Genomic DNA, 26,629 nt, shown 5'->3' with positions numbered 1-26,629 from the left:
TCTGACCCGGAGTGGTAGTACCTGTTAGGGTCCCCACTATGGGTTAAATAGAAACCAACTTGAAAAAAAAAAACAAATATATTCTATTAAGAAATTGTTCTTCAAAATCACTGGATTCAGCATTAAATAACCTGAAAAGGGTTGATATGCCGTAAAACAAAAACTAACCTATTAAGTGCTTAAAAATAATTTTTTTTTATAAAACTGAAACCACTTCATCAATTTATGTGATTTTTGGAATATGACATTTTTGTTTCATGACTAGCAGTGTCAGAAATTTCGTGAAAATAGTGAATAATTCCACCCCATCTTTCCAAGCTTATAACTCCTCGAAAAATGTAATTCAAGCCCTAATTTTTTTTTTCAATTAAAGGAGTAAGGACCAAGGTTTTATTTAAAAAAAAACAAAACAAAACAATGTGTTTTTTTTTTTAAAAAGGTTTTAAACTTCGGACCTTGATTTTTTTTTTGTTTTAAATTTGAATATATTATTTATTGACCTTTTCTCTTCAATTTGTGATATATAAACCTATTAAACATAAATTAATTATTTACTTTTTAATAGACATTTCAAAATGAGAGGCGTAAATTATTCGACCCCCTATCTTTCTAAGCTTATAACTCCTCGAAAAATGTAATTCAAGCCCTAATTTTTTTTTCAATTAAAGGAGCAAGGACCAAGGTTTCATTAAAAAAAAAAAAAAAGACAAAAAGAAAAAATGTGTTCTTATAAAATAAGGTTTTAAACTTCGGACTTTACAGGTAAATTTCTAAAAAACTGATTTTTTTTTTTTGTTTTAAATTTGAATATATTATTTATTGACCTTTTCTCTTCAATTTGTGATATATAAACCTATTAAACATAAATTAATTATTTACTTTTTAATAGACATTTCAAAATGGGGGGGGGCGTGAATTTAAAAAAAACGTTTGTCTAAAATATTATATTCGGTTTATTGGAAAGAACATAAAATTTCACATTGACCCTGAAAATATCGTAAAAATAGAATCAATAGAAAAATTTTGATAGATTTTTAAAATTTAAAAATTTAAAAATATTGAGTTTAAAAATTGAAAAATATTGAGTTCGGAAAATTCATTACTGTTTTAAAAAAAAAATAAAAATATTTTTATTACTTTTAAAACAACTGTAATAGTTTATTTTGGAAGTATAATCCATAAAGAAAATAAATAACCCACTTTTAACAGAGAAATTACGAGATTTTTATATTGTATTCGCAGTTTCGTGTTAGGGGTGTCAAAAATTCCTACAAAAATTCTGATACTGCTATTTCATGACTGGTAGATACATCAGATTTTTTTATTAAATTGGTTGAATTCTAAATCCAAACTTTTTTTTTCCAAACAAGACATATTACCACTTGAATGTAAAAGATAACTATTTTTTTATGATTAAAAAAAAACGAAAAGAAAAATAAATAAAACAAACAAAACCAGTTTTTTTGATCGATTTTTTAAATTTAATTTTATTTTATTTTACACTGCAAAAGCTGTTCAAAATTTAGCATCTTTTTGGGGTATTTTTTATTTTAATTCAATTCTTAAATTATTTTTTCCCCTCTTCAAGATTCTTTTTTTTTCCTGGATGTGAGGATCTCATATTTTAAAAGACAAAAATTCTTTGTAATTAATTAAATTTTTTTTTTTTAGCTTAAATAGCCTGGCAAGGGTTAAGGAGAGGGAGGAAAAAAGTCTTTATTCATAACATCATTTAAAATTTAAATAAAAAAAGGGAAAAAAGCGCTCTTTTATCTCCAAGAGTTGCCTCCCTTGTTCTTTAAAAAAAAGTGTGTGTGAATCTGGTTATTTCATACTCTAAACCCCCCCATCTCTCCCTAAAAGTAAAGGTGATAACTATATGCTCTGGCATCTAAGAGAATTTATTTACCTGTAGACATTATTACATATTTCCGTCTCCCATCATAATTAGCATAAATTCTAAAAAAAATTACGAAAAATGATCTTGTAGAAGATGTGCTAGATGCATGTTAAGCAAAAATAAATAATTCACAATTGCGTTCATATATTCATTGTTTAAAAATAGCAAACCCTTAATTTAAGTCAAGAGAGATAAATCAGTTTGTCAAACTGAATTGGTTGCACAACTCTTCTACATTAAAACATACGATAGAACTCAATAATTTGATAAATAATGTTTTTTTGTTTGTAATTATTTTTCTACTGAATCATTTTTGGCGGGAATGTATACTAATGATTTCACTTGAAATGAGTTGATTTAAAAGTTCACCAATCTACACAAGCACCTAAGAGTGTAAGCTGACAATAAGTTTTAGATAAGAAGAGGCATTGCGTGAGATTGTTTCTACCTGGAATAAATATATATATATATATATATATGTCATCTACATGCAGTACTGTTTCACTGTATCACAGCCCACCAGTGTGGCTAGACTAGCAGCTAAATAAAGAATAATAAAAACTTTATATATTTCTGTGGAGATGTTTTTTCAATTATATTTCACCTTTTATTTATATCAATCCTTTAATTCTTAAAGCTCAATGTAACTACAGAGCATACGACAAATAAATGACAAAGGCCTATATTTCAAATTTCAAGTTGTCCATAAATAAATTGTAAGATGGTCAACATCGTGAAATTTGGCATATAGGCCTTTGTCATTTATTTGTCATATGCTCTGTAGTTACATTGAGCTTAAAAAATTAATGGATAATATATGTATATTTAAAGAATTTTGTAAGTTTTATCTTTGAATATTTCTAAACTTGTATAGAAGAAGAAATACAATTGGGTTGTCGTAGGTGAAGGTTTGGAAGGCAGAACATTCCCTCTTTCACTTCTTCTTCAAATATTTTGACGTATATCTGATGACGTGAGATTCCATGTAAATTATTATCGTATGGCCATACAATGCCGATAAATTTTGTTACGGTTTTAAAATAAATTGTGACTTTTTTTAACTCCCCCTCCCCTTCATTATTTTTTCTTTTTTTTACCAATGACAAAAATGGACACTATTTTTGCTTTGAGGTTGATGCGATGCCAGGCCATTATTTGGTATTGTCTTGGACATGCTTGTGAAATTTTATTGATAACTACAAAAAAAAAATGTACTATCAATAATAATTAAAAGAAAATATTGGAGTATTTAAAAAAAAAAATTTTTGAGTATTTTTTTAAAAAAATGAAAGGCCTGTATATATTGTTGTCGGACTATTGGAGATTTCACTTTTCTCGACAAAAACAAAATAAAGCTTTCAAGAATATTTTCCAAGAGGAAAAGAACAGAAAAAAAGCCCAGACACAAACGAAGATGTTGTTAGCCTCGAACCCCCTTTCCCTCCCAACTCCATTCTCTTTACTTTTTTTTGCCTTATTTTGTTTTTATGTATCGTTTATAGAAATCAAATTACACACACACTCAAGTATACACGGGCAGACACGCACACACAGCCAGCCGCAATCTCATCCTGGAAGTCGTCTCGGCTCGTTGGCCTCTCGCTAACTCGGAGAGTTTTTCGAGGGCGATCCATTCTCGTTGCTGCTGCTGCTCCATTTGAACTGCGCCATAATGGGGTCGTCGAGTGACCCCTGGTTGCTCATGCTCTGGAGCTGACCCTTCCGACTGTTGACGTCGCCTCTGAGAAAACGTTCCACTTTGTCGACGCAGGCGTCCTGATAGTCATGGATCCACCTGGAAAAAGATAACGGAGAAAAAAATGAAATCAAAATTGGAAACAAGTTGACCAGATTTTATGAATTTTTGAGATGAGGATTTTTTGGACTAACGTTCTCATCTTGATTGGCATTGTACAACGTTTCAGTTTATGCAAGATGAGATTTAAAAAAAAAATATTTTACATGGAAATCGCCATTTGTCAAGGCCCAGAAGCAACTCGGGGATAAGGGTTATTGTGTGTACAGTAATCAATGGGGTTGTGTTGTAGTATTGGTTTTTATCAAGGCCCAGAGGCCACTTGAGGATATGGGTTAATGTGAAAGATCCTTCTTAAGCAGCCCCTAGGAATCTTTCAAACCATTTCAGTTGGTGTTGATAAATGGTCTACATTTTTAATGAGTGTATATATATATATATATATATATATATATATATATATAAAATTGTCTGTCAGACACTTAAAGTCCATGAGCCCAAAAATGACTTCCATCGTCACAGGACCATTTTAATAGACAAATGCCTGTATCTATACACAGATGATGTTACAGAGTCTTAGCTTTGTATGACAGCTAAGTCTCTCTCTTGGTTCAAAATGTTGAGATCCAGAAACAAGTTAAACTGCAGACCAGCTTAATGCGAGTACTGGTCTCCTGCTTTATGGTTTTTTAAATCAGAGATTTGCTTCTCCTAGAAAGCTTGCCTTCACCACGGCTTACAGGGCCCTCTCAACCCCAACACACACATACATACACACAAACACACACCGTGCTAGTTGGCCGTTGACCCCCAAAAAGGGTTCATTCGCTCTTTGGAAGGTCTTGTTTTTAATCCTTCAGGGAGACTAGCCACTCTATACACATACATACATACATACCGGACATAAGAACAACTCACCTGACTCCATTAAAGAAGGTAATTGAACGGATGTCTTCCGGAAGTTTTTCACTGGGAGGCCAGTCAAAATTATCCATTATTGGAATTATATTGCATTTATGCTCTAGAGCTGCTGCAATTTCCTGTTTTGATGAAAAAAAGAAAATTATTATATACAACTAGAGTTTGTGCTAAATGAAACAGATTTACATTTAGAGAACACTAGCAGGGGTACCCGGTGTTGCCCGACCCATAAGAAACGTTGATGCGTTGGAACACATCTAATAAAAGAAAAAATTGTGTATGCTTTCAGCGTCCTAAATTCACGTACAGCAAATATTCATAAAATCATTAATTTGGATTTCAAAAGTTTTAGCGAGACGTGCAAAAACACACAGAGACGACTTTCCTTTATATAATAGACTAGCCTGAGTGCCCGGGTGTTTGGAGGTGTGTGCTAAGTAAAAACAGAACACAAAAAGTGGTAGTAGGCAGGTAGGCGTGAACCCGTACCATGAAGGAGGAAAAGAGCGTGAAAAAAAATGCTGTTGCGTCCATCGTAAACCAGAAGTGGCAAAGGTTTAAATTAAGGCTAGTCAATTGAAAAGTGATGACTTTCGAAAATATCCGAAAAAAAAAAAAATCTGCTAAATAGACATACAGAAAACAATTTTGGACAAATATGGTAAAATAGTCCCAAAAATGGAGTGTTTTTATTAGCCCTAAAAGAGCCCCTGGGGCACACCCAAGAGTTATTGCGAAGTATAGACAAACAAAATTATATAGAAATCAGTTAGTTACAACTTTTCAGAAAGTTTTATAAAATCCAAGGCATCATTTTTTTTTTATAAGCACAAAAGTGTAAGAAAGGCACCCCTAGGGGGACAACTGGAGTTTTCCCGAAAAATTCGTTTTGTTACTTTTTTTTTTTTAACTCATATCATGTTTAATGTTTGTGCAAAATTTCAAAAAAATTCCAAGGCGTAGTTATTGAGAAAAATGTGGATAGACGAACGAACGGACGGATAAAGGTGAATTTTCTGCATATGTCTATTTAGCAGTTTTGCATGGTGTTGAACTAAAATTTACATATGTTAAGGCCTTGGGGAGTGGGGCAAAATGATGGACTTGTCATTTCTTTTTTTTTGCATGATGCAGAACTCAAATTTACATATGTTAAAGCCTAAAACTGCACCGTTTGATCATTTTCACCAGGATTTGACGTCCCCTGGGGACTTTTGGGGCTAAATCGGGGGGGGGGGAGAATTCTGAACTTAGTCATTTTTTTTATGCCTCGTTCACTGTGCACTCACGGGGGACCACGCATGCTTCACTTGTTTTTTTTTGTTTGTTTTTTTCTTAATGCGCAATCCTCTGAAAAAATATTTTGATCAACAATTGCTAATAATAATTTCGTGAATACCTAATCATTCCCTTCCTCCAAATAATAATAGCAACCATAACAAACAACAAAAAAAAACTGCGCAAACGTTGTCTTACCTTGTGTACCCAATCTTTGCGATCATTATCATCAACGCAACGGTCCAGTGCCTGCGGTGTGAGAACCAAAATAAAGTTTCGTGCCTTCTGCACGCTCTTCAGTAAGCCGACATCAAACTTGCCCGCACGCAACCGCTCAATGTCAAGGAATACGGAAAAGCCACGCAACTGGAGATGTACTTTGAGTAAACTACACAAAGATAAAAAGATTAAAAAAATATTTTTATTTTTTTTTACAAAGGAGTCCCTGCTTATCAAGACCCATAGCCCACTCGAGGGTAAGGGTTAATGAGTGTACGATAAGTTAATGGTATTATGTAATCGTCGGGAGAGACAAAGTAATTCAGTTATTGGTTTATCTAATTGTCTATCTATCCAATTGTCTATCTATCCAATTGTCTATCTATCCAATTGTCTATCTATCCAGCAAAGTAAACAATAGATTCGTGGGAAACAAGGAGTTGAGAGAGATGCAGGTGCAGAAAGGTGGAACACATGCATCAAATCTGTTGCCAATGTTGCTGACAAAATCATGGGATCCATCTACTGCTCCAGCAAATATCTTACTGCTGATGCAATTCTCTACCTGTATAAAAGCCAAGTACGTTCAAGGACGGAGTACTGCTGTCACATCTGGGCAGGAGCTGCTAGAAAGACCTTACTTATCCTGCCTTTTGACAGAGTTCAAAATAGACTTCGTAACCTAGTGGGGAATGCCCTTTTCTCTTTTCTGCAGCCTCTTTCCCACAGAAGAGACGTTGTGAGCCTGTCTCTGCTTTATCCTTATTTTCATTGCAAGTGTTCGTCTGAACTCCGATCTATGGCCCCCCCTCACCAAATTTCACGAAAAACGCTCGTCTAGCTGAAAACACTATCAATAATTTCCCCCACTCTTTATCTGTGCCTAAACCATCCATCCATCCGTCTACCTATCTATCCATCCATCCATCCATCTATCTCTCCATCCATCTGTCCAATTGTCTATCCATCTCATCCATATCAGATTTATAAAAACATCGAAGAAGGTGTTTTCATCCGCACATGTTCCAACGAGAAACTGTTCAACCTTGCAAGACTGAAGGCCAAGACCAAAACCAAACTCAGTTGCAAAGGATAGTTGATAGCTTCTCTCAAACAATCAAGAAGATTGGCCTACAAATCAACATAGAGAAGACAGAAATGACTAACACAGTGAAATAACTGTAATTTGTCTAATAAGATTGGCTTCAAATTTTGACATCTGCCATTTGAAGGCTAGTATTCTATAAAAATCATGATTTTTTTTTATTATCTGTTAGTGTTTAGGTAAAAATTGAATTAAAAACAAAATTTGATTTTAAGAGTTACTTCCCCTTGTAGCTTAAAACATTGTAAACTTAATAGAAGGGTTCTTGTTATATTCGCATGAACAAAATGTGTTTATCTGTAAATGTTCTTATTCACTTGCCTTGCCTCCCCACGAGGGCAAAGTTAGCCACAAGGTTGGTTTTTAATGTGGCGAAAATCCAACTCCACAAAAAATGGGGCACTCTGGATAGAAACAAAAATAAAATTTGCCTCAGTCTAGAAGGCTTTCTCTCCTCCACGGACCGAGGACAGAAAAAAATCGTTAAACATTTTGTACATTTATCTTTTTTTTTTCGATTTAATAAAGCACGTAACAATGGACGAAAAGGAGTGTGACAGTGTACCTTGCTAACTGAGAACCATTTGATCGTCTGTAGCTGATAAAAACATCTATTTTTTTTATTCGTCGTGCGTCACCACCACCACTGCCGTTATCATCCATCAGGGAACACATGCCGCTCTGTGGGAAGGCTAGCACTGCGGAAGAGAAATGACGCATTTATAAAAAAAAAGGAAATTGTGGAAGGTTTATGACAAGATTTTTAAAAAGAAAAAGAAATTATTGGCCAAGTGTAAATTCCATACATCATCACATTGCAAACACATACCTGATAGACATTTTTCTTTTATCGCTTAAAATTGTTAAGGTGCCAAAAAAAAAAGGGTCAAAATTGGAAAAAAAAATCGTTAAACATTTTGTACATTCATTTTTGCAAGTCATCATCTACCCTTGGGAGAAGGATAGACGGCGCCAGTACCTCGTCGTACATACGACGCCTCGCCTTCCCAAATGGTCACCCATCCGGTACTGGCTAGTTGCTTAACTTCTGATGAGAACCGGTGTGTCAACGTGTAACAAAAAACAAAATTTAATGATAGTTTCAAATCAAGATGAGAACAGTAGTCCGATGAATCCAAATAATACAAATTATCAATCCTCATCTCAAAATTTCAGAAACATAGTAGCAACTTGTGTTCAACTAATCACATACAATGTAAAACGAAGCAAAGAATAATACAAACGAGAAGAGTACACCCAGGTAGACACCGGGTGACCTTGCTGCGTATACTAACTCTTTATTTGATCCATAATCTTCCGGCGGTGGATGCTGTTAGAGATGCCGCATTCTCTTTCCAATTCGTCTTCGCTTATAGACGGCAGCACGTTGCGATCGATGCCGCATCGCAACATTTGGTATGTGTAGACGGAAAAGTCCTCGGAGAGTTCCTTGAGCCATTCGTTTAATCTGGAGTTATCGCAAGATGAGTAATCTGCTGTGATCTTTAGTTGCTTTAGTTCTCGGAGGAATCTGGATGAGGAGTAAAAAATTATACATTTATATATATATATATATATATATATATATATATATATATATACTAGAAAAAGTACCCGTCGTTGACTGGGTTCAAAAACAGCCTACAGAAAATGGACTCTGATTTATGAAAGTATGATAGGTTATGAAAAGAAATGGTTGTAAAGAGATAGCTTCGAATTTGGGGGTATCAAAACCAAAGCAAAATATGATGAAAGTAAAAATAAAATAGATAAAACCCATAATTTATTATACCATACCTATATGAATCACAACTCAGAATAGAAAAAAAAATCCCGTCTTGTGCAGCGAACTTTAGCACGGACTCTTTTTCTATTCTGAGTAGTGCTCATTCACTATATCACCTTAAGATCTTGGAGACTATTCACGTTCGACTTAGAAAACCTTCCCTTTGCATACAAAGGGAATGCCTCCTGGGTTTGAAGGTGATTAATCTCTAGGGTATTCGACCATAACGCTGTTTTATTTTAATCGTTTTCCCATGTTTTTTTTTTCTCCCCGTAAATTGAATAAAATGCAATTTTAATCGCTTTTTCATTCTTTGTTTTAAAAATTCCCTCGATACAGCTTTGAGAAGCGAGGGTCGAAACCGGTCAGCTGGCTCCCCATTTCTCTTTCTTTCCTCTCCTGTTCCCCCTTTTTAGAGAGAAGATTAAAGGAATATATATATATATATATATATATATAAGTCTTCCCTTCCTAATTGCAATATATATATATATATATATATATAGATATATATATATAATAGACATATATATATATAGATATATATATATAATAGACATATATATATATATATAGATATATATATAGATATATATATATATAATAGACATATATATATATATATATAGATATATATATAGATATATATATATATATAGATATATATATAGATATATATATATAATAGACATATATATAGATATATATAGATATATATATATAATAGACATATATATATATATATAGATATATATATAGATATATATATATAATAGACATATATATATATATATATATATATATATAGATATATATATATATAATAGACATCTATATATATAAAAGGCAAAAATCGGTGTGTATGTATGTATGTATGTATGTTTGTTTGTAACGCTAAAACTTTTGAAAGACGGAACCAGAGTTGACAAATTTGGTATCATATTGCACCTTGATCACCCGGATGACAAATATCGAAATTTCACGTCAAACGGACCAGTAGAAAGGGGTCAACTGATCGTTTTTCTCCTAGGGGGGCCCCCCAAAAAACCTGTCATTTTAACGTTATTCAATACGTGTCACGTGACGTGACGTCAGCTCAAACTTTTGACAGACACAACCAAAGTTGACAAATTAGGTATCATATTGAACCTTGATCACCCGCATGACAAATATCGAAATTCCACACCAAACGGACCATTAAAAGGGGGTGAACTGATCATTTCTCTCCTAGGGGGGCCCCCAAAAAAACCTGTCATTTTAATGTTAATATTACATAATCCAAAAACGCTTAGTCATGTCACGTGACGTGACGTCAACATCCAGTAATGGCGAACAAATGTAAACAAACACTTTGTTTTACCGATACTTTTGTAATTTCTCTTCTGCTTTGTTCTAGAGATTATTAAACTCCATGACAATGTCTCCAACGTATTTAACTGGTTAAAAATAGTATTTATACAAGAGTTTTAACGAAAAATATCAGGAAAAAATGTACAGGAATAAAAAAAAATTCAGCTTTCAAAATATTCGTCGATAAAAAAACCGATCTTTATATTTACGCTAGCCATTTTGTATATTACCACGTGACCTGCTATCTCTTAAACTGGAGGGGGGGATCCACTTGAATCCAACAAAACCAGTAATTTTTTTTTTTCTATTATATATACATCATTTTCTATAAAATTAAGTGTAGACTTTATAATTAAAACAAAAAATGTTATTCATACTAAAAAAAAAAACGCTTAGTCATGTCACGTGACGTGACGTCAACATCCACTAATGGCGAACAATTGTACCTATTTACTATGCCTCCCCACGGGACAGAGTTAGACACCAGGGTCGTTTTTTAACGTGGAGAAAAGGTACAAAAATAAAAATTGTCTCAGTCGTGGAGGATTTCTCCTCCACCGAAAGAGAACAAGAAATAGAAGTGCAGCATCTGAAGAACAGATACTACACTTTGATCTTGACCAAAAGGCCAAGAATGCGAACAATTGTAAATAACAACTTTTTTCACAAAACCAACACCGTCTTTCTTTTTTTTTCTCTCTCTTTCTCTCTCTCACCCACTTACTCTTCCCTCTCTCTCACCCTCTTTCTCTTGACGTCACACCACTGTTAAACTGTGGGGGGGAGGACCACATTCCCAGGCATTATCTCCTATAGATGCACATTTTATTAGAAATTCAGCTTTCAAAATATTAGACGATAATAAAAATATAAAACCAACACCCTCTTTCTCTTTTCTCTCTCTCTCACCAACTTACTCTTCTCTCTCTCTCACCCTCTTTCTCTTGACCTCCTACTACTGTTAAACTGTGTGTGTGTGTGGGGGGGGGGAAGAGGCAGCTTGAAAACCAACAAAAACAGTGCACAGTTTCCCAAGCATTTGGGGTGGGAAGGGGGGGAAGAAGCCGAGCGCACAGTTTCGTGTGAGAGAGAGAGAACAATTCTCAACCTATATACTCAACAAATTTTTTATCTACAGATTTGAAAGTTTGTATATAGGGTATTCAGACATATGGAAATATATCTAGCATAATCTATCTATTATATCTATAAAAGTGAAAATGTGTGTGTGTGTGAGGTAGCCAGAGAGAGAGAGAGAGAGAGAGAGAGAGAGAGAGAGAGAGAGACAACAATTCTCAACCTATATATTCAATACATTTTTTATCTACAGATTTGAAAATTTGTATATAGGGTATTCAGACATATGGAAATATATCTAGCATAATCTATCTATTATATCTATAAAAGTGAAAATGTGTGTGTGTGTGTGTGTGTGTGTGTGTGTGTGTGTGTGTGTGTGCGTAAGAGAGAGAGAGAACAATTCTCAACCTATATACTCAACGTATTTTTATCTACGGATTTTAAACTTTGTATATAGGGTATTCAGACATATAGAAATATATCTAGCATAATCTATACATTATATCTATAAAAGTGAGAATGTGAGTGTGTGAGAGAGAGAGAACAATTCTCAACCTATATATTCAACAAATTTTTTACCTACAGATTTGAAAATTTGTATATTGGGTATTCAGACATATGGAAATATATCTAGCATAATCGATCTATTATATCTATAAAAGTCAGAATGTTTGCGTGTGGTTGTGTGTGTAAGGTTGCGAGAGAGAGAGAACAATTCTCAACCTATCTATTCAATAAATTTGTTATCTACAGATTTGACCATTTGTATATAGGGTATTCAGACATATGGAAATATATCCAGCATAATCTATCTATTATATCCATAAAAGTGAGAATGTGTGCGTGAGAGAGAGAGAGAGAGAGAGAGTAAGTACAATTCTCACCCTATATATTCAACAAATATTTTATCTACCGATTAGAAAATTTGTATATAGGGTATTCAGACATATGGAAATATATCTAGCATAATCTATCTATTATATCTAGAAAAGTGAGAATGTGTGTGAAAGAGAGAGAGAGAAGAGAGAGAGAGAGAACAATTCTCAACCTATATATTCAACTAATTTTTATGTACAGATCTGAAAATTTGTATACAGGGTATTCAGACATATGGAAATATATCTAGCATAATCTATTATATCTATAAAAGGTAGAATGTGTGTGTGTGTGTGTGAGTGAGTGAGTGAGTGAGTGAGTGAGAGAGAGAGAGAGAGAGAGAGAGAACAATTCTCAACCTATATACTCAACAAATTTTGTATCTACAGATTTGATAATTTGTATATAGGGTATTCAGACATAAGGAAATATATCTAGCATAATCTATCTATTATATCTATAAAAGTGAGAATGTGTGTGAAAGAGAGAGAGAGAGAACAATTCTCAACCTATATATTCAACAAATTCTATCTTTACAGATTTGAAAATTTGTATATAGGGTATTCAGACATTTGGAAATATATCTAGCATAATCTATTATATCTATAAAAGTGAGAATGTGTGTGTGAGAGAGAGAGAGAAAGAACAATTCTCAACCTATATACTCAACAAATTTTTTATCTACAGATTTAAAAATTTGTATATAGGGTATTCAGACATATAGAAATATATCTAGCATAACCTATCTATTATATCTATAAAATGACCATGTGTGTGTGTGTGAGAGAGAGAGAGAGAGTCAGAGAGAGAGAGAGAACAATTTTCAGCTTGTGTGTGTGTGAGAAAGAGAGAGAGAGAAAGAGAGGAAGGAAAATTCTCGCCCTATATATTCAACAAATTTTTTATCTACATATTAGAAAATTTGGATATAGGGTATTCAGACGTATGGAAATATATCTAGCATAATCTATCTATTATATCTATAAAAGTGAGAATGTGTGTGTGAGAGAGAGAGAAAGAGAGAGAGAGAACAATTCTCAACCTATATATTCAACTAATTTTTTATCTACAGATTTGAAAATGTGTATATTGGGTATTCAGACATATGTAAATATATCTGGCATAATCTATGTATTATATCTATAAAAGTGTGAATGTGAGTGATGGAAAGAGCAAAAAATTCTCAACCTATATAACCTATAAAAGTGAGAATATGTGTGAGAGAGAGAGAGAGAACAATTCTCAACCTATATATTCCACACATTTTTGGGCACAGATTTGGAAATTTGTATATAGGGTAGGCAGACATATAGAAATATATCTAGCATAATCTATCTATTATATCTATAAAAGTGAGAACTTGTGTGTGTGTGTGTGTGAGAGAGAGAGAGAGAACAATTCTTAACCTACATACTCAACAAATTTTTTACCTACAGTTTAGAAAATTTGTATATAGGGTATTCAGACATATGGAAATATATCTAGCATAATCTATCTATTATAACTACAAAAGTTAGAATGTGTGTGTGAGAGAGAGAGAGAACAATTCTAAACCTATATATTCAACAAATTTTTTATCTACAGATTTGAAACTTTGTATATAGGGTATTCAGACATATGGAAATATATCTAGCATAATCTATCTATTTTATCTATAAAAGTGAGAATGCGTGTGTGTGAGATAGCGAGAGAGAGAGAGAGAAAAAGAGAGAGATAAAAATTCTCAACCTATACATTCAACAAATTTTTTATCCACAGATTTGAACATTTGTATATAGGGTGTTCAGACATATAGAAATATATCTAGCATAATCTATCTATTATATGTATAAAAGTGAGAATGTGTGTGTGTGTGAGAGAGAGGACAATTGTCAACCTATGTATACAACAAATTTTTTATCTACAGATTTCAAAATTTGTATATTGGGCATTCAGACATATTTTAATATATCTGGCATAATCTGTCTATTATATCTATAAAAGTGAGAATGTGTGTGATAGAGAGAGAGAGAACAATTCTCAACCTATATACTCAACAAATTTTTTATCTACAGATTTGAAAATTTGTATATAGGGTATTCAGACATATGGAAATATATCTAGCATAATCTATTATATCTATAAAAGTGAGAATGTGTGTGTGTGTGTGTGAGAGAGAGAGAGAGAGAGAACAATTCTCAACCCATATACTCAACAAATTCTTTGTCTACAGATTTTAAAATGTGTATATAGAGTATTCATACAAATAGAAATATATCTAGGATAATCTTTCTATTATATCTATAAAAGTGAGAATGTGTGTGTGTGTGAGCGAGAGAGAGAGAGAGAGAGAGAGAACAATTCTCAACCTATATATTCAACTAATTTTTTATCTACAGATTTGAAAATGTGTATATTGGGTATTCAGACATATGTAAATATATCTGGCATAATCTATGTATTATATCTATAAAAGTGTGAATGTGAGTGATGGAAAGAGCAAAAAATTCTCAACCTATATAACCTATAAAAGTGAGAATATGTGTGAGAGAGAGAGAGAGAGAACAATTCTCAACCTATATATTCCACACATTTTTGGGCACAGATTTGGAAATTTGTATATAGGGTAGGCAGACATATAGAAATATATCTAGCATAATCTATCTATTATATCTATAAAAGTGAGAACTTGTGTGTGTGTGTGTGTGTGAGAGAGAGAGAGAACAATTCTTAACCTACATACTCAACAAATTTTTTACCTACAGTTTAGAAAATTTGTATATAGGGTATTCAGACATATGGAAATATATCTAGCATAATCTATCTATTATAACTACAAAAGTTAGAATGTGTGTGTGAGAGAGAGAGAGAACAATTCTAAACCTATATATTCAACAAATTTTTTATCTACAGATTTGAAACTTTGTATATAGGGTATTCAGACATATGGAAATATATCTAGCATAATCTATCTATTTTATCTATAAAAGTGAGAATGCGTGTGTGTGAGATAGCGAGAGAGAGAGAGAGAAAAAGAGAGAGATAAAAATTCTCAACCTATACATTCAACAAATTTTTTATCCACAGATTTGAACATTTGTATATAGGGTGTTCAGACATATAGAAATATATCTAGCATAATCTATCTATTATATGTATAAAAGTGAGAATGTGTGTGTGTGTGAGAGAGAGGACAATTGTCAACCTATGTATACAACAAATTTTTTATCTACAGATTTCAAAATTTGTATATTGGGCATTCAGACATATTTTAATATATCTGGCATAATCTGTCTATTATATCTATAAAAGTGAGAATGTGTGTGATAGAGAGAGAGAGAACAATTCTCAACCTATATACTCAACAAATTTTTTATCTACAGATTTGAAAATTTGTATATAGGGTATTCAGACATATGGAAATATATCTAGCATAATCTATTATATCTATAAAAGTGAGAATGTGTGTGTGTGTGTGTGAGAGAGAGAGAGAGAGAGAACAATTCTCAACCCATATACTCAACAAATTCTTTATCTACAGATTTTAAAATGTGTATATAGAGTATTCATACAAATAGAAATATATCTAGGATAATCTTTCTATTATATCTATAAAAGTGAGAATGTGTGTGTGTGTGAGCGAGAGAGAGAGAGAGAGAGAGAGAGAGAACAGTTCTCAACCTATACATTCAACAAATTTTTATATATAGGGTATTCAGAAATATCGAAATATATCTAGCATAATCTATTATATCTTTAAAAGTTAGAATGTGTGTGTGTGAGAGATAGAGAGAACAATTCTCAACCTATGCACTCTACAAATTTTTTATCTACAAATTAGAAAATTTGTATATAGGGTATTCACACATATGGAAATATATCTAGCATAATCTATCTATTATATCTATAAAAGTTAGAATGTGTGTGTGAGGTAGCCAGAGAGAGAGAGAGAGAGAGTAAGAACAATTTTCAACCTATATATTCAACAAATATTTGATCTACAGATTAGAAAATTTGTATATAGGGTATTCAGACATATGGAAATATATCTAGCATAATCTATCTATTATATCTCTAAAATTGAGAATGTGTGTGTGAGAGAGAGAACAATTTTCAACCTATATACTCAACAAATTTTTTTATCTACAGATTTGAAAATTTGTATATAGGGTATTCAGACATATGGAAATATATCTAGAGTAATCTATCTATTATATCTATAAAAGTGAGAATGCGTGTGTGTGTGAGAGAGAGCGACACAGAACAATTCTCAACCTATATATTCAACAAATTTTTTATGTACAGATCTGAAATATCACATTTGTATAGAAGTAGAAATCTTGATACCTACTCTGATACCTAATAAAAGAAAGGACACTCTTTAGGGCGGATTTTGATTATAACAAGTCACTAATTAGAAATTATAATAAACATTCTAATAATTTAAGAATTTTACCAAAATAAAATTGCATGGTAATCACCCAATTTCTGCCACAAAATTTTGATTGGCAGAACTCATAAACATAAAATATATATTTTCTAATTTCATCTTTTTTTTTTCTTTTTACATAATCTGGTTTGATGTTTTCCCAAATATTCAAATCACTATATTTTGCTGCTTAATATCAAATACAGCAACTGAGTTATTTTTATGCATCAAACAATTACATTTTCTCATTCATCCAAACTAATCACTGAACATCAATTTCATATTTTCTTCACTAAAATATTACTGTGCTTGATGTCATCAAGTGGAGCGGATCATTTTTTTTTCATTTGTTCACACATTTTTCCAATTTATATATATTTTAAAGATTCTTAGCCTATGTCATTGCATACCAATCTGTTTATTAAAAGTTAAGGTTCACTGTAAACACATATGTTACACCAAAATAAAAACGCTTCAGATAATGTCTTGATATTCAATTCAGTTTCTCACATGACATCTTATGAAGTTAGTAGAAATGTTACAGACTTTTGAATCTCAAACACTTTCAATACTGTGCACTGATATTTTCTTTTTTGCAATATAAGCACATTCATGATTTTTTTTACAAACGTTAAAAACTTTCACATTGTGTAGCAATATACTGAAACAATTATAAAAATATTTGTTTTTATTTTGAATGATGCAGGGCATCTGAAGAGAGATTTTTCTAACAAAATGAAAGTATAATTTTTAGCAATAGGTATCTAGGAAAAGGCCACTACATATGTTATAAGTTCCAAATTTCCACAACCTGGCAAATACTGGTACATGCTAGCAAATTTAGATTTGCAATTACAAAATATGATTCTAATTTTTTCCTTTGCTCTTTATTCTAACACTACACTAAGTTTACTGTGTTATTTCGCTACAGTTGATATTGTGTAGAACAATAAGAAAATCATAGTGAACAATGCATTCAACAAAATTTCACACACATTTCTAGATACCTATATCTAATAAGTTCAAAAGAAAGGACACACTTAGGGAGGTATTTTGGTGGTCAAGTCACTAAAAAGAGATTAGCTGGTTTCCCGGCATAGCCCAGGATATAATAAAGATTGACTGAAATACATGTTCTAGCTGGTTTCTAGGCGTTGCCAGGGATGTAATATAGACACATTATGTTGTATATTACCTGTTCTCTTCTCCCTAAGGTAAAACAATTTCATATACATGCTGTAAATTACCTATGCTAGGGATAAAACATGAACAATATCAGTCCTAGGGTAGATAAAACAAATAATACATAGAGATGAAAGATTCCTCTCCCCTAAGAATCAAACATATGTTCAATATCTGCTTTTGTTTTTTCATTGTTTATACGGTCCCGAGCAACGCCGGGTAGCCCTGCTAGTATATATATATATATATATATATATATATATAGATATATATATATAATAGACATATATATATATATATATATATATATATATATAGATATATATATATAATAGACATATATATATATATATATATATATATATAGATATATATATATAATAGACATATATATATATATATATATATATATATATATAGATATATATATATAATAGACATATATATATATATATATATAGATATATATATAGATATATATATAGATATATATATATAATAGACATATATATATATATATATATAGATATATATATAGATATATATATATATAGATATATATATAGATATATATATATAATAGACATATATATATATAGATATATATATAGATATATATATTTATATAGATATATATATAGATATATATATATATATAGATATATATATAGATATATATATATAATAGACATATATATATATATATATATAATAGACATATATATATATATATATATATATATAATAGACATATATATATATATATATATATATATATAATAGACATATATATATATATATATATATAATAGACATATATATATATATATATATATAATAGACATATATATATATATATATATAATAGACATATATATATATATATAATAGACATATATATATATATATATATATAATAGACATATATATATATATATATATATATATATATATATATATATATGTATGTCTTCCCTTCCTAATTGCAATATATATATATATATATATATATATATAAGAGAAAGAAAATTTAATCTGTAAGTTGAATTTTACAATCAAAATTTATTGTTTGACTATTCAATAAAGTTTGATTGTAAACAATTTACAAAGTCCTTATTCCGTGGAGTTTCAAAGAATGCTATTCTTATTATTCTTCTCATCAGAGGACATAACGAAATCAGCAAATTATATTTGTAGCAATGCTAGAATTTGCTAGCTAAGGCATTAAGTGAAACCACAATTTATTGTAGTTATAAATTGCCAAATAAAAAAATTGAAAAAAAATGTTAGATATGTAAAAAAACTAATATAAAAACAAACCACGCATAATATTTCAGCTTGAATGAAACTCCTCTAGAGTTGATCCAAAACGCAAAATAGTTCTTTAAATAGAATGTATTCCAGAATAAGTCCAGCGTGACGATGCATATAATCTGATTGGAAAGTTTTAAAAAATCCGATTGGAAAGTTAATATATATAATATATATATATATATATATAATATAAAGCTGAATGTCTGTGAAGTGTAAGTAATGTTTAGTTTCAGAACAGTTTCAGATGGTTCGTTGTTCTAAACAAGTTTTTAGAGGTGACTGGTTTGCAGTAGACAGAACAGGACAGACGGCTTCACCGTTGTCTCCTCCCCTTCACTGGGAGGGGAGACGCTGACGTGTGTAGAAATAAGACCTAGAAGAGAAACTACACAAGCCAGAGAGTCGCTTTCCATCTTCTGCGAGACATCTGGAAAGTGAAATAAAAACTATAAAACAAATTCATTGTGTTGGAGTGAATGAACCTTCGTCCAAAACAGGTACCGTTTCCCTTCCAAGACGAGATGATTCCAGATGGACTAACATCCAAGACGCGGAAGGTATGTTGAAAAATACATGTACCACACACACACACACACACACACACACACAACGGCATATGAACAAATAGAACAACTAGACGATCACACACAATGTTAATTCTGATTAGATGATCAAACACACACACACACACACACTATTACCTTTATTATACAACAGATAGAGGTGTGATGAATGAAAGAAATTTCCGCGTTGATTAAGAAAAATGTATAAAATCCTCACCTTTTCCGTGTAATACTTGGAGACATTTTAATACTGTCTTGCAGATCGAATTCTGAAATCATGAGGAGGAGATCGCCGTCGACTCGGCAGTCTTTGAAACGCTCGGCATATTCGCAGAATCCAATCTGGGAAAAAAGCAAAATGAATAAAAATTAAATCACAACTGCTGCCAGAGACTTATGACGTTTAAAAAAAAAAAAAAACAAAAACTAAAGAAAGAAAAAAACAATTAAATCACAACAGACATATGACGTTAAAAAAAAAAGAAAGAAAAAAAAATTAAACTCTTGTTGATTCCCAAACCAATTCCTAACGCGTGAATATTAATGAATAACAGTCTTACCAAATATGCATAGATGCTGTTGATAGAATTTTTATTTCTATGCAATTGTGGGAATTTAAACTCCCAGACTAATTCGATTGCCGCCCTTTATCTCTGATAACCAGAGAGCGACACAGCCATCATATGACTTCTTGTTTCTTTCTTTTCTCTTCCTCTTTTGTGCTGGATCCTCAAGCAGTCAACATGTAACGAAGAGTCGCTCCTGGTGGGGGCATCGGTCACCCAAACAGCTTACCTGACTAAACCCGTCAGCCTCTTATCAATCGCAAGTAACGAACTCTTATTCTTTCTATCTTTTTATTTTTTCTCTTAACAATACATATATATATATATATATATATATATATATATATATATATATATATATATATATATTCAAGGGAGGCAATTTGTATAAAGATCACATAATCTATATAATACTAAAAGTCTATGGATCTTGTATGTTTGCAATCAGATTTCCGGTTTTCAACATCCGGTTGCGCATGCGTAAATAGCAACGTCTTCAATCCGTTATTCCAATTTCGGAATTTTTATATCGCTTTTAATACAAACAATTTCATTTAATTTGATCAAATAGTTATTTATATATACAAATAATACATAGATTCATAGATAATTATAATATATATTATAAAATCTATTTATCTATGAATCTATTAATAATATGAAATATTACCCTATACAATTTATGGAAAGAAAACACCTCTCACTTTCCCTCTAATAGATTTCAACATTCCTACTCCCTCTGTTTTCGTTACGTACGCGAGAAATAGTTACGTGTATGTGTGAGAGAGAGAAAAAGGGAGCGATGTAAAACTGGATAGAGTTATCCCCCTTAACTAATGCAGACCTTTTTACTAGAGGGCGTTATTACAAAAAAATTTCTTTTTCTTCTTCCCATGTTTTTTAAAGTCGTCTGCTTACATTTCCAAACGGAAAGCTGAATCGGTAAATGCACACATTTCTATTACATTAAATAGTGTTTTCCTTTACACAATGGGTACTGAATGTTTGCTTAAATTAAATGAAAAAAGTTACATTTTATTTTCATTTTCTATTTAAAAAGCCATTATTAACATGTGGAGAGTGTTTTTTTTATTATTCTGTACTTTCAACTAACAATTTCATTTAAAAGATGATATATCAAAATTTGAATTTAACTATAATAAGGATTATGATACCTGTTCAGTGCATATTTACCTATAAGTATGACCAACCACTTATAATTCAGTAACTGTAATTTAAAAAAAAATAACAATTATAATAAACAGAACGACTCATAGAAATCTATCTATATTCTTTTTTCATTTTAATATACTTTCATAGAAATGCTTCTGTTATGTAAAAAAAAAACTATTTTCTTTATGCCACAAGTGTCACGCTCATACATGAATTCCATAGCTAATATAACGTACTGACCCAACGGGTCACGGGTGGTCTAGTAACAATTAAAAATAACAATAAAATAGAATAAATCCAAAATTAAAATAAATCAACATAATACATAAGCAATCCCTACTCAAGATTACTACACGTTAATAATAATAACTACACGTTAATAATAATAACTACACGTTAATAATAATAACAATGTTTAACAATTAAATAGCAAGCCTAAGATATATGAATTAGATGATGCGAGCATGTGGGCTACATGGCTACATGTATATGTGCTCATGCAAGTTTATATGGCCTAATATAGCCCAATTGATTTCTCCGAGTAAACCTAACAATATTAATCGCAAATAACAATAAGACATAATACACCAAAAACAGAAATCCAAGTTAACTCAAATAAGTATATTATAAAAAAAAATAAGAAAAACTCTCGAAATAACTTCTAACCACTTCGTCATAACACATTGCGTATATAAATGAATACTTATAATTACTATATAATTGAATTAAAGATACAAGAATCCATAAATGAGTATATATACACTGCATAACGAATTAAATAAAATACCCCCAGAATAAGAATGATATCACTAAAATAAAAATAAACAAACAAATAAAAATAAATAAACAAATAAATAATCACAAATTGTTACGTTTCCAACCTGTTTCCCTGGCCAGGAAGAACAACACTCATCACTTCTAGATCTGTTTTTGACCACAGTTCCCGATGACTGCATAACAAAGGCCCACAGCCCACTCGGGAACACTGATCATGCAGTGATAATGGTTGAAATCGCCCTAAACTCTAGAGCCAAAACTGAAGAGCCAATGCTCAAAACAACGAGATATTATAAAAAGGCTGACTGGGAAGCCATCAGGAAACTAATTAGAGATGCCCCATGGAGAAATATTTTTTCTCTCCCTGCTGAACAATGTGCAAACGAGACCCCACTGACTGGTTCAAAACTGCAATCGAAGCGCATGTTCCCATGCGGAAATTTTATAGTAAGCCCAACTCTCCCCAATGGTTTACGTCGACTTGTGCAACTGCCATTGCTCAAAAGCAGCATGCATACCGTAGGTTTAACCGACATAAGTCCAGTTCAAACAGACTGAAGTATATAGAAGCTAGAAATAACGTTAAGAAAGAAATAGCGACAGCTAAGAGAGAATTTACGGAAACCACTAAAAAGCGCATCGAAGCACAAAAACTAGGAACCCGAAACTTCTGGAAAATCTACAACAGTGTAGTAAATAATGGGCAATCAACAATTCCCCCACTAACCAACAATCACGAGGTTGTCTCCTCAGCAACCGACAAGGCTAACATGCTTGCCAGTCGGTTTGCCTCAAACTCCACACTGGACCCTCTAAACCATCCCCTACCTCAATTTCCTATGCGGACAGACGCCACGCTAGACGATCTGATAATCACCCCTGCTCAGGTGCATGCTATCATAAAAAACCTTGACACTTCAAAAGCATGTGGACCCGACCTTATCCCAGCTTTGCTATTAAAAAAGTGCTCAACCGAAGTAGCTCCAGTTCTCTCCAAACTCTACAACAAATGCCTTAATGAAGCTTGCTTTCCGGGCTGTTGGAAAACTGCTTCTGTTGTACCAGTATTCAAGAATTCTGGCGAAAGGACTGACCCATCAAATTATCGCCCCATAAGCCTACTCCCACTTTTTGCCAAAATATTTGAGACCATAATAAACCATGCTCTAGTCCATCATCTTACAGATGCTAAACTTCTGACTGACAAACAATATGGATTTAGACAAGCCTGTTCCACAGCAGACATCCTAAGGGAGGGCAGAGCGGTAGCTCTAGATATATCTAAGGCTTTTGACAGGCTATGGCATGAGGGTCTCCTCAGGAAAATCAGATCATACGGTATCACTGGTAGAACACATAACATAATTAAATCCTTCTTAGATAAGAGAAAAATCCAGGTTGTCCTCAACGGTCGTACATCTAAACAATATGATATAAATGCGGGGGTGCCCCAGGGTTCTATCCTTGGACCTCTATTGTTCCTGATATTCATAAATGACCTCCCCGACAAAATTGCCTCTGAGGTGGGTATATATGCTGATGACACTACACTCTATGGTAGGCACGACAGGAAGACGAATGAACACATTTCTAAAGAAATGGCAGAAACACTAGAGGAAGACCTCCAATCTGTGGTGGAATGAGGACAAAAGTGGTTGGTCGTGTTCAATGCTGCCAAGACTAAACTAGTTTCATTCAATAATTACAAGAAACCCTCTCTACCACCTATAGCAATGGCCAACGACTCTTTATCTGAGAGTCCATCTTTCAAACTCCTTGGCCTAACGTTCACAGGAAACATGAGTTGGAACAATTACATTGAAGGCATTGCCAGGGCCGCTGCAAGAAAGGTGGGCTTTCTCTACCGTGCAAGAAAACTACTAACACCCGAAAGTATCCTGTACCTCTATAAGGCCACCATTCGCCCATGTATGGAGTATTGCTGCCACATCTGGGCTGGTGCATCTGCTACTAGTCTCTCGCTCCTTGACAAGGTTCAAAAGAGATTCGCAAACCTGATAGGCCCTGAACTGGCATCTAAGCTTCAGCCTCTGTCCCATCGACGAAATGTTGCATCCCTCTGCCTTTTCTACAAGTATTTTAGTGGTGAATGCTCCGACGAACTGCAATCACTTGTGCCCCCACGACGTGAGCACCTCCGACAAACCCGACAGGCTGCTAAATCCCACCCCCACACTGTAGAGATCCCTAGATGTAAAAGATCTTTTTACTCCAATAGTTTCTTCCCCAGAACCGCTAGACTCTGGAATTCCATTCCAGGTCCCTGCTTCCCCAACAGTACTGACGTTCAGAAGTTCAAGTGTAATGTGAACCGACATCTTGCTGCCCAAATCCCTACATAGTACCCCAGTAGTTGTTGCCCCTCATAGTAGCCCCCTACACCAAAGTGGCAATTTGCCTTGTTTGGGGTGAAAATGTAATAAAAAAAACATAAAAAAGTAATGCGATGTTACACCTAACTGAGAAGAAATATCGGTAACGATTATCCCCCTTAGAACAACTCATCAAGTAGTCTCCCTTTACCAACCGATTTATTCAAAGTGCATGCCCCCACCACCTCTCAACCAGAATGCAGAAACACAAACTCAACAAGTTCCGGACAATTGTTTAGTTTCTCACAGTTTTGCATGGTGCTGAAATCAAGTCCTTGGGGACTTTTGGGGCTAAATGAGGGGGAGGGGGCAAATGATGGACTTAGTCATTTTTTTTTTTTTTTTTTTGCATGGTGTAGAACACAAATTTACATATGTTAAGGCCTAAAACTGCACCGTTTATTCATTTTCACCAGGATCTGATATCCACTGGGGACTTTGGGAGCTAAATTGGGGAGGGGGCAGTGCTGAACTTAGTCATTTTTTTATGCCTCGTTTACTGTACACTCACAGGGGACCCTGCATGCTTCACTTGTTTTTATCAGAGACATAAGCTACAGCAGTACTATGTGGGGAGTTGGGCAGCAAGATGTCGGTTCACGTTACACTTGAACTTCTGCATGTCAGTACAGTTAGAGAAGCAGGAACCCGGAAAAGAATTCCAAAGTCTTGTGGTTCTGAGGAAGAAACTACTGGAGTAGAAGGCTTACATCTAGGGATCTCAACTGTGAAGGGGTGGGATTTTGCTGTTTGTCGGGGGTATTTACATAAAGGGGATACAAGTGCTTGCAGTTCATCAGAGCATTCACCATTAAAATACTTATAGAACAGGCAGAGAGATGCAACATTTCGTCGATGGGACAGAGGCTGAAGCTTAGATGACAGTTCAGAACCTATTGGATTACTTAAGGGGGGGCGTTCATCAAGAATTTGTTTATGTTGGACTTGAAGACTACCAAATTGTAGTCAGCCGGAAAGCAGGTAAATGGAAGGGAGTTCCATAGGTGCGCAGTTCTAAGAAAGAAGCTTTGTTCATGGAATCTACGTTTTGGTTTAGGCACAGGTAAAGAGAGCGGGGAAAGTGTTTGAGAGTGGTTTCAGCTATACGGGTGTTTTTCATGAAAGATTGGTGAGGTGGGACCAGAGATTGGAGTAAAACAAGCACAGAGATGCAAAACTGCGATGATGAGACAGGGTTTTAAGTTTGGTAGACAGTGCGGGATTTATTAGTTTAGAGACTGTCAAAAAGTTGATAAAAAACTGATAAAAAATGTATACTTACAGTTTTATTCGTAATGTAAATGGTTCAAGTTAAATCATTACTTACCCCATATACGACGCATTCGATAGATCCAAAGGGCGTTAAACTTGACTTGTCGATTTTCATAGTCTGTGACAGAATTTACAAAGGCATTCTCCCCCAGTTCCAGCATTTCCATTTTAAAAGACTGATGTGAGCAATTAAGTTCTTTCAAGGAAATGTTGACGTCCCATGCATGGAGTATTGTTGCCATATCTGGGCTAGTGCATCTACCACTAGTCTCTCCCTCTTAGATAGGGTCCAAAAAAGAGTCTCCAATCTAATAGGTCCCACTTTGTCAACTAAGCTCCAACCCCTGTCCCATCTCTGTGCCTGTTTTACAAATATTTTAATGGAATATGCTCTCCCTCTCTCCATCCCTCTTTCTCGCTCTTTGTTCACTGAACCTCTTGTTTTTATTGACAAACTTTTTCTTAGTTCCGTCAACTAAGCTACAACCTCTGTCCCATCAGTTTCAAATCGAAAGCAGTTTCACTGAAATTACAGTAATTTGTAAACTAATAATCCAATTGGGGTCAAATTTTGACAGATGTCTTTTGGAGGTTAGTACTTTATGGAAAAATTGTCATCTTCTTAATACGAGATGCCTTAAATAAGTTTCCAGACTTTTTTGTACAAGCATTAAAAATTGTCGCAGACTCTTTAAAATTCACTGTGTTAC

The 26,629-nt window shown here is 33.1% G+C and overlaps 1 protein-coding gene and 1 pseudogene across 1 annotated transcript; both read right to left on the bottom strand.

Moving 5' to 3' along the window:
• Positions 1-1,458: 1,458 nt before the first annotated feature.
• Positions 1,459-26,161, bottom strand: LOC145270192 (NAD(+) hydrolase sarm1-like). Its single transcript, XM_080125822.1, has 7 exons — positions 25,975-26,161; positions 19,956-20,103; positions 8,475-8,710; positions 7,745-7,877; positions 6,054-6,243; positions 4,575-4,696; positions 1,459-3,695 (listed from the first exon to the last, which is right to left on the bottom strand). Exons 1-7 carry the CDS (start codon positions 26,159-26,161, stop codon positions 3,503-3,505), a joined length of 1,209 nt encoding a protein of 402 aa, XP_079981948.1. The 3' UTR covers positions 1,459-3,502.
• LOC145271811 (U2 spliceosomal RNA) lies at positions 10,823-10,956 on the bottom strand (annotated as a pseudogene).
• Positions 26,162-26,629: the final 468 nt, after the last annotated feature.

The sequence above is a fragment of the Euprymna scolopes genome, chromosome 46 (genome assembly GCF_053919585.1).
Source record: "Euprymna scolopes isolate OS-2025 chromosome 46, ASM5391958v1, whole genome shotgun sequence".
NCBI lineage: Eukaryota > Metazoa > Mollusca > Cephalopoda > Sepiida > Sepiolidae > Euprymna > Euprymna scolopes.
Note: the sequence above shows the minus strand (reverse complement) of the source record. Positions and strands in the feature narration are given on the sequence as shown.

Excerpts from the sequence above, each read along its gene's own strand:
- LOC145270192 (XM_080125822.1), bottom strand. The coding sequence starts at position 26,161 with ATGGCAACAATACTCCATGCATGGGACGTCAACATTTCCTTGAAAGAA. Across the intron at positions 7,878-8,474 it reads GATTATGGATCAAATAAAGA|TGCTAGCCTTCCCACAGAGC; the intron begins GTTAGTATACGC and ends TCTCTTCCGCAG. Across the intron at positions 4,697-6,053 it reads GCAAAGATTGGGTACACAAG|GAAATTGCAGCAGCTCTAGA; the intron begins GTAAGACAACGT and ends TCATCAAAACAG.